A 9,746-nucleotide genomic window follows, 5' to 3' on the forward strand; every position below is an offset into this window, starting at 1 on the left:
TCCCCTCTGTTTCAGCCCTGTTTCAAAAGTGCTGATTCTCTGTCTGTTACTTTGGATGAAAATAAGGAGCCACTCCCCACGCCCCTCTGAGAGATATTTGGTTAAAAAGGTGCTCTAGGAGGAGATTCAGGTGATAAGGGGGGGGGGGTTACCTTGGCTAATGGTTACACAAGCCAAAAAATCGTTATGACATCATAAAGTGGCCAAAATCTGATCAGCTCATTTTCAGACAGGTTTTTATATAAATGGATCAGGACAAAAAGTGAGAGAATCTTTTTTCCTGATACTTTCAGAATCTCTTTACACAGAGGGGACACATGTTGATGTAGAAGAGACGTGAAGAAGTGGATTTTGCATAATAGGTGACCTTTAAAGTATATATTCTTTTGACATTTTCTTTGCTTTTTACAGCTGGAATGATCTGATTGTGGGCGCACCGTTTTACTTTGACCGCATGAAGGATCAGGGAGGAGCAGTGTATATCTTCATGAATGAGAATGGATTGTTCCAAAAGAAAGCCAGCATGGTGCTGAAGGGTCCGGCGACCTCTGCTTTCGGCTTTGCAGTGGCTGCCATTGGCGACATCAACCAAGACGGATTCCAAGGTATGACCCTGAACGCAACATTTGTTTTTACACTGACAGGATTGATGTGTAAATTAAAGCGAATACCTAATTCAAAAGTTGAAAACATGGCTAAGTACTTGCACCCAGATTCATTGATAACAAAAAACTACAGAATGATTGAAGTTAAATTCCGTTTTTATGATGTGTTTTTATTATTTTGTTGTTGGTTGTGCATTCACAGTTCTCCTTGAAAAGTACAGTAAAAAGGAAGCAGTCAGTTTCTCATGTACGAATTATTTTGCACTGTTGCTTTGATATTCTCTCAGCAGGGAAAAGTGGTAATGCGTCGTGTTGTACTTTTGACTACTTCAATGAATAACACATTTGAAGTAGTGCAATGCTTCCACCTAGAGGCCCAATGTATTTGAGCAGACTGCTTTTGCATGTTTTTTTCCCAATATGTCATCTCTTCTTTGTTTCTGTGTGCAGACTTTGCAGTGGGAGCTCCATTCCACGAAACAGGAAAGGTCTACATTTGGATGGGAAGTAAAAAGGGAATCTCAGAGGAGCCCAGTCAGGTAAATGTCAGATTTTGTCATGGATGCACTTCAGGCATTACAAAAAAGGCCCAGATTCATTGTGTTGACCTCACGTGTGTCATTGTCGCCCTCTGTAGGTCATTGAGGGTAAGTCAGTGGGGACTGGAGGATTTAAAACCTTTGGCTACTCCATCAACGGAGGTATCGACATGGATGGAAACAGCTATCCAGATATTTTAGTTGGCTCTCTGGACGACAAAGTGGCCCTGCTCAGGTAGAAATAAGTTATTATTGTTGAGTGAAAACTTGAAAAAAAGCCTTAAACCTGCATGAAAAGACACTTTGGCAGAGCAAAGATATTATATTTCTCTTTCTGTTACTGTAACTTGGGCACTGTTTGATTCTCAATATCATATTTGTATTCAGGGCTCGACCAGTCATCCACCTAACCAAGAATTTCACGGTGGAGCCATTTCTTGTGGACCCAAAACAGTGTCTTGGAAGTACACAATGGTAGGATTTTTTCTCAGAACGTATAATACTGAAACGGGATTATTTGATTTCAATGTATTAATTTGTGCTTTTTTATTTTACAGCATCACAGCGACACTGTGTTTGTCTTTCACTCTAAGCAATGGAAACAAAGACTTCAAGAAAGATACCAGTAAGCAGTCTTTACTGAAATTACTGATTTTTGGTACAATGATAAATCAGTGACGTGCTTAGACATTTTGAGACACTTTGAGATTCTCTTGTTCTAACCTAAAAAACAACAACTATGTGTAATATAAATAGTAACCAACTCTGGAGAATCGAGCTTGCTTAAGGCTTTTCCTAAACTGCTGTAATAACTGTATAATGTACTGTGTGTGTTTCTTTGTAAAGCGGTGAAGTACACAGTGGACGCTGATATAGAGAGGAGAAGCCCTCGTGTTCGCTTTGCCGACAATAATGATGACACATACACCGGCACCCTCAGTCTGCCATCTTCCAAAAAGAAGTGTCTGACTCTGAAACTGATCGTAGTGGTAAAGCCTCAATTATCATATGTTATTTACTGCTATGGGGGTTAGGGTTAGCTGTTACCCATGCACATATCTTGACCAATATAAATGCTTGGATGATTCTACAGTCACCTGTGAGGGACAAACTGGAGCCGGTGATCTTCTCCCTCAGCTTGGCCCTACAAGAACAAAAACCTAAAACCAGACGTGCCCTGCAGAACCTGGACTCATACCCAATAATCAGCCAGGAGCAGAAACTCACTCAAAGAACTGAGGTACAGAGAAGCCAACAATTGACATAGGTCTAATTGTAAATAACTATAGTATTGGTATGGCATGATATAATATTGTTTGTTGTTTTTCCTGCAGATTCATTTCCAGAACGAGTGTGGCTCTGACAACAAGTGCAGCAGTAACCTGCAGCTGACGGCCCAGTTTGGGGACAAAGATAGAATACTTTTCCCCAGGTACAATTCAATTCCCAGTGATGAAGCCTTGTTTTTCTTGACAAATGTCACTTTTTTTTTTTATGGGACATTTGGGGATATGTGTTTATTTACTTTCTTGCCACGACTGACTTACATTAGAAGATTGAGACCGTTGTTATGATTTAGGGTAGGCCTAAAGTTAGCATTAGCAGGCGATTAGCTTAGCTTAATTTCAAGGCAGAACAGAAGGATTTAACATGTTATACATAGTTAATTTATCCATACAATTACGTTTGGACAAAGACAGAATAGCTTCCTTTTACCTTTGTTTACAGTCTTTATGCTAAGCTACACTCCCATCCCGTGGAACTAGCTTCATATTTAGCATTTAGACTCGTATTGAGCTTCCCATCTAACTCTCTGCATGACAGAATACGTTTAGATCCCAAAACGGTTCTATTAATGTTTACATGTAGTGTCTTTATTCCTCTTTATACACAGTCTTTGATGTGAAACAATCACAAATGTTTCTCTCAGATCTTTAGCATAACACTGTGGATTAGCTGTCACTGCTACTTGCTAACAGTCACAAGCAGAATGTGGTTATACATAGGAATGTATATGTATTTATTAGCCAAAAATCATTGTTAAAAAACAAGTGAAGACATCATTCATGTTGTTTATGTATTTCTGTGTCCAGGGATGGCAAATTCCAGAAACTTCAGTTCAACAGCAATATGAGGACGATATTGCTGATGGTGAATGTGACCAACATTCATACTAAGGTGAAGCTGGGTGAAGACGCCCACCAAGCCATGCTCAACATCTCCATCCCTGGCGCACTAAGTTACGTCGGCGTCAGGTCGGAGGTACGTCTATTGGAGGGCAGCAGACGACTGAGAAATGCCAATTTATAAGTCATTTAAACCAACACAGTCTCACGGCATTTCGTGTTATAGTCACGAAATTAATCTATTGATTCGTGTTCACCAACACGATTTCGCCATTTTTTTCGTGTCACACAGAACGATTTTAAAAGCAATGTAAATAATAACAAATTAGAAGGAAAAAGACATTTAAAAAAATACAGATTTAAGTATTCTGACACAGAACGATTTTAGAAGCAATGTATTTATATTGGTAGTATGTTTCGTGCCTGCACCAAATAATAACAAATTAGAAGGAAAAAAAGATGACATAAAATACAGATGTCAGTATTCTGAGGCTCTGAGCCATTTCTTTTCCTCACTGACGGCAAAAAAACTCAGACATTATACAATTTAAAATAAAAGGGATAGGGTTAGGCTTAGGGTAAGATATTGAGTAAGAACATGTTTTTCTGAACCACACAGCTTCTGGTCTTCCAAGACCCGACCGGACAAAAAGACGTGTTGCAGGCACGAAACATACTACCAATAGAAATACATTGCATTTAAAATCGTTCTGTGTGACACGAAAAAAATATGAAAATCGTGTTGGTGAACACGAATCAATAGATTAAATTAATTTCGTGACTAATAACACGAAATGCCGTGAGACTGGGTTGTTTAAACATGCCATGTGGTACATTACAATGTTACAGGCCTATGTTCCCCTATCTTATGCTACTCTTTTGTTCACTTTCTCAATATGTTTATTCAGGATCACGATGTGGAATGCAGTTTGGTCGAGACAGTGACAGTGATGTGTGAGCTGGGGAATCCACTTAAAGGCAATGAAAATGTATGTTTTGAAAATGATTTGATCTTATCAGTGTTGATTCGTTTCCCGTGCTAAGCAGAGTTTGAAGCCTCTCGTTGTGTTTCTTCCATTATCAGGTGACACTTGTCATCATCTTTGAGACCTCAGGCTTCAATTTGTTCACACAAGAGATTATGTCCGAGCTGCTTCTGTCCACGTAAGTTTTCAAGAATGATGCACGATTATATTTGCTTAATCCATATTTTAGTATTATCTTTTTTATTTAGTGCCAAATTCAAAGTTTTGCGCTTTTGGCGCTAGAGGCTTTAACATAGGGACACTACAAATATTGCACTTGCACACAATGTTGTAATACGGTTTGTTTTTATAGTCTTAGTGAACAGAATGACCTGACCCCTGTGCCTGTGGCCCTGCTGATCGAACACACCATCGTGCCCTCCTTTTCCATGTGAGTCCCATTACTTAACATGACATACAGTAAAGAGCACAGAAATGCCATGCACCCTGAAGTAGTAATTGTCCCATTACATTTTTTTCCACATCATTTTTTTCTTGTGTTTAATTATTTGTACCTCTCCATCGTCCAGAGCAAACCCACTGGTGCAAACACAATTCAGTGGGACGGTGATGGGCGAGTCAGCCATGGCCAACATGAGTGACGTTGGCAGTCTGGTGGAGTTCACCTTCAATGTGAGTCACCTCCACCACTGAGACCATGTTAGACCTCCAGGACGTTATATTGCATCTATAATATGACTGCTTCCCACATTTCCCTCATCTCCACCCTGTCTTTGAAGCCAAAATGTTCATCCTTCAGAAGTGTAATATTGTGTGGGCCATTGTGTTACGTAAGCCGTGGTTTGGGGTGTAAGCATGACCAGGGGTGGATACTATTCAGGGGTTGCAAAGTCACTGTAAAGCTCTGACTGTTATTTCACGCCATTTGTTTGATTTCTTCTGAAGTGTCTTTTTTTGTTGTTGCTGCCACCAGGTGAACATGAATGGACAGCCTCTGGGAGACATGGGGACCCTGGCTGTGGAGTTTGAATGGCCCTTTGAGGTAGCCAACGGCAAGTGGCTCCTGTACCTGACCAAGATTGTGGTAAAAGGGGAATCGGAGGAGGAATGTAACCCTGTTGGAGAAGTGGTCAACCTGCTAAATCTAACTGTAAGGATCCTGTCTTTTTCATTTTTAAAAGCCACAATATGCTCCTTTTCCCCAAGAACCATATGATTGGTTTATGACCAAAAATATGGACTCTGCAGATGCAGAATGTAAACCGTTATTCAACTAGCAATGAACCACATGAAAACAACCTTGGTTCATATTAAACCTTCGATACATGTCATGATTTTCTCATTTGACCTTTTCTATTTCGTCAATAGTACATATAAATAGCAAATTATTAGCTTTAGTAACAAGTGCGCAAGAACCAAAAACTAAACTGTATAAATCCATGCTATCAGCACTTTTAGCTAAATGCTAATGCCAGCTTAGATTACTGGCATAGCCTTTTGATATTTAGTATGTCTGCATTGTCCTTTCTAAAATAAAATTGAGCAAGTTAGCATGCTAAACTCATTAGCTAAAGGGAACAAGGTAAAAATGCTGCTAACGCTGTTGAGAGTTACTCAAGTATACTTTTGTTGATATTACTGCTCAGATATCTTTGGTTATTGTAATAGTTAGAATTGTTATGAGATGGCTGATATTGAGTAAGTCTAAGTGTACTTTAACTGTCTTCCTATTGTGCTAAGAACAGGCTTGTTACATGAGCTCTAAATGCTCCTGAGTTCAGTGTGAAGTAAAGCAGCTTGCCCTCTGAATAAATGTCAGTGGTAAAATAGGGGTGTGAGAATGGACTCAAAACCAAACCACGGATGTTCAGAAATACATTTTGTTTAAAAAAGAAAACAACGTCTGTGTCGCCACTTCGGCTACAGCCCTCACAGAGCTACAAATAGAAAGTCATAACGCGTTCTGCCTGGATATAGACAGTAGAAATGACAGTGCTATTCTGAGAAGACTTTGGTAATGTCTTTATCAAAACCAGTAATTACCACCACAAGTACTCTGATGTCATGTCTCTGTCTCATCTGCTTCCTTCTTTAATGTTTCCTTCTCCCTCTGTCGTCCTCCAGTTGACAGGAAGCAGACAAAAGCGTATTAAACGACAGATCGTGGTGGATGATGTTAATGCGGCAAGGCCATATATTATTGAGCCTCAGGCAGCCATCACAATACTCTCTCCTCGCAAAGAGACCTTCCTGTTGGTAAGAAATGGGTCTGTCTTATATGGAGTATATGTGCCATTCAACATAATAAAGGGCTCCTATGCATCATAGACACATTTTTTAAGTCCTTATTAAGATCGTGTACATACAGTGTACTGTAGCTGTATATGTAGTTGCAATAGTGTGCCATAAAACATATCATAGTGTAGCATAAACAAGTGATAGTATAGTGTGCCGTAATGTTTTTGTTTATAGTACAGTATGTCAAAAGAAATCCTAAAAAAGTGATTGTAAAATGTTGAAAAAGTATAGTACTGTATGTCATCAATTATTCTTATAAGTAATGTTAGTTTTGGTATAGTATGTAGTTAAATAAAAGATGTCATTGTTTGTTGCAGGAATGCTCGAAGGGGACGGCACGCTGCGTGACGTTTTCCTGTCCGCTGCGCAACATGACCAACTCAGCCAAGATTTATGTCCAGTCCCGGTTGTGGAACAGCACGATGCTAGAGGTTAGCACTGCAGCTAGTACACACATTATTCATAATTTAATAAAATTGTGAAAGACTTTCTTTTTCGTTATATTTACACACTGAGTGTTTGTTGTGTTTCTCACACAGGACTTTTCTAACGCTCTGAGAATTACAGTCAGAGGTCAAGCCACTCTGAAGCTCATTACAGATAAACCAACCATCAGGATGGACAGACAGCCCACCATGGTGCGTAACGTTAATGAAGATGATGCTGATTCTGATGATGATGATTTTACTTAAATCGTTCCACCTTTCTTGTAGTTCACAGTAGAAATCGAGCCTCTGGAGGGGGTGGAGGTGCCCTATGAGCTCCCGCTGTGGATCATCATCTCTGCGGCTGTAGCAGGAATTCTACTACTGGGAATAATCATCCTTATACTATGGAAGGTGAGACTACCGATCATTACTGAAGGGATTACACTGTTTAACATGATGTACACGCCCTAAATCTCAACATGTTTTTCCCCTTTTTGATAGCTGTTGACCCATTCATCTGATTTAAAGCCTCCATATCGTGCCTTTAGTCTAACCTTTAATTTACCCCCCCCATGCACCATCTTCTTCCTCCTCCTCTTCCTCCTCCACCCTCAGTGTGGCTTCTTCCAGAGGGCCAGCAGGAGGGAGATGTATGAGGCCAAAGCCCAGAAGGCTGAGATGAAGATCCAGCCCTCTGAGACAGAGAAGCTGACCGAGGACTACTGAGGCCCCCCATGGGTCCCCCAACAGCACACACCAGTGGGGCTTTTGGGTAACGACAACCCTACAAATGGATTTTCTCTGGATACTATTAATTAAGCTTGGGTTGTGATTCAACTCTCTTACCACTTAACTTTCTCATTAACCTTTTGTCTGCTTTTTGTATGTACCTAACATCGCTTCTACTTCCCTTTCAGGCTATTAATGCGCTGCCGTTCACTTTAAAACACGTTTGTCTTCCATACTTCATCTGTCTTCTCGTTCTTTCTAAGCGTGGGTTTATCTGTTGCTTAACTTGCTTTTCCTCCGATGAATCCTTCTCCACCTAACATTTTCCAAGCTCTTCTGCTTTTGATATGCTTTTAAATGTCACCTTCCCTCTTTTCTTCTCTCTTTTTCCCTTCAGCTTGGATTCTTCAAGCGAGCCATCTACTACCGGATAATGCCAAAGCACCAAGCGGTGAGAATTCGCAAGGCAGAACGGTATCAGTTCAATCTGGGATTTCAGTTTGAGGAGCCGCAGAAAAAGTATTGGATCACCAACTGGACAGAGATGCAGCATTACTACTACTGAGGCCTTTACTTTGGGCCCTGAAACTCTCACAGTTATACAGGTTTGACACGGGCCAATCAAAGAACATTTAACCCGTTCAAGCCACATTCATGGACCAATCGTGGATGGTGCATTCCATTTTAATTTTTTTACCTTTGGTAGATTTCATCAACTTTCTCAACGCAATATACTGGACAGTTTGTTTCAGAGATTGTAATTTGTTAAGTATTTGTTATGAATGCAGCGCTGGAATGGGTGTTGCATTCAAGAGTAAATTGTAAATTGATTACGGTGTTTGCATGTTCTTCTTTCTGAGTCGTCCAAGCAAAGTGGCTTATCATTCATCATGTTTATTTCCAACATCACCATCAGAGAGTCTACTGATGTTCTCTGTGATTGTGGATATTTGTCCTGCTCTGTCCACAGGCATCACTTTGTGGTCAGCAGTTGTAGGCTATGTGAGGGTTTTAAACCTACATCAGTCATTAAAGGAGAACTGCACTTAGAATATATTGACCCTTCTGCTACGAGTGTGTTTATGTGAATGTCCTCGTCAGTGTATTTACAGTCATGTGGAAATGATCTCCAATAAGTGTCCTTATGCCACGTAGAAATAGTATTTCCCTGATAAATACTGAGAGGTACGGAGAAACAATTGGTACTCCTTTGTGAATTATACATTTTACAGCCCGTGTTTTAATTAAATTCCACGTCAAGATTCATCCAAGCATTCCTGCAACAAGTGGAAAAGCAATAGCTTCATGTCTGTATGTAGAGTTAGCCAACATGTGTTGATGAGATGATTGGAGCACACTTGATTATTATTTATTACACTGTCTTGTGTTATTACAGTAAAGAACCTATCTTTAAAAAATATCACAAACAGGGAGTCATGACACTGGATTCAATAACATGTCTGGAGACTGTAAGCGTGGAAAGCTTCATTTTAAATTGTACATAGTGACAGGTGACAGTGAATTGACTATTTGAATGAATGCTCATGTCATTGGCCTTTGTTGTTTAATGTCCCTACGCTTTGTATTTTTGTACGAGACAGTAAGTTGACACTTGGATTGTTTCCAAGCCACTGTGGCCCCCATTGAGGTCAACCTGCAGCACTGAAAACGGACGGGACCCGGAAAACATAGTGAACAGTCTCTGGTGGGACCGAGTGTTGCGTTACCTGAGAGTCACAGGCTGCGGCCGTTACAGAGGCTGCATTCACTCTGAGAGTAAAGACAGACCGCTGAAAGGGATGCACGAACTCTGCTCTCTGTCGTGGTGTTTTTTTTTTACTGTGCAGTTTCAATGTAATTAAATTGTTTTTAACAACCTTTGCAGTTGGATTGCTACCATCATTGTGTTTTCCATTAGATCTTGTTTAAACAAAGAACAACGCAAAAGAAATATTAAATGTCTCTATTGTAAAAATGCAGAAAATTCCACAAAAGATAAAGAAACAAAATCAATGACTTCAATGACATCGAAACG

General features: G+C 40.0%; 1 protein-coding gene across 1 annotated transcript in view; it reads left to right on the plus strand.

The window, feature by feature from the left end:
* The window catches only part of itga3b (integrin, alpha 3b), a 29,660-nt gene extending 20,068 nt beyond the window's left edge, over positions 1-9,592 (plus strand). Inside the window, exons 7-26 of the mRNA XM_034119471.1 lie at positions 412-605; positions 1,056-1,144; positions 1,243-1,379; positions 1,532-1,618; positions 1,702-1,769; positions 1,991-2,133; positions 2,238-2,384; positions 2,479-2,576; positions 3,238-3,406; positions 4,179-4,259; positions 4,355-4,434; positions 4,609-4,686; positions 4,826-4,928; positions 5,230-5,406; positions 6,381-6,512; positions 6,872-6,985; positions 7,094-7,192; positions 7,268-7,393; positions 7,598-7,754; positions 8,109-9,592. Coding sequence (XP_033975362.1) covers positions 412-605; positions 1,056-1,144; positions 1,243-1,379; positions 1,532-1,618; positions 1,702-1,769; positions 1,991-2,133; positions 2,238-2,384; positions 2,479-2,576; positions 3,238-3,406; positions 4,179-4,259; positions 4,355-4,434; positions 4,609-4,686; positions 4,826-4,928; positions 5,230-5,406; positions 6,381-6,512; positions 6,872-6,985; positions 7,094-7,192; positions 7,268-7,393; positions 7,598-7,708 — 2,233 coding nt within the window. The 3' untranslated portion in view covers positions 7,709-7,754; positions 8,109-9,592. The remainder of the gene's footprint in view (positions 1-411; positions 606-1,055; positions 1,145-1,242; positions 1,380-1,531; positions 1,619-1,701; positions 1,770-1,990; positions 2,134-2,237; positions 2,385-2,478; positions 2,577-3,237; positions 3,407-4,178; positions 4,260-4,354; positions 4,435-4,608; positions 4,687-4,825; positions 4,929-5,229; positions 5,407-6,380; positions 6,513-6,871; positions 6,986-7,093; positions 7,193-7,267; positions 7,394-7,597; positions 7,755-8,108) is intronic.
* The last annotated feature ends 154 nt before the right edge of the window (positions 9,593-9,746 follow it).

The sequence above is a fragment of the Trematomus bernacchii genome, unplaced genomic scaffold, assembly GCF_902827165.1.
Source record: "Trematomus bernacchii unplaced genomic scaffold, fTreBer1.1, whole genome shotgun sequence".
In the NCBI taxonomy this organism is placed as follows: Eukaryota; Metazoa; Chordata; class Actinopteri; order Perciformes; family Nototheniidae; genus Trematomus; species Trematomus bernacchii.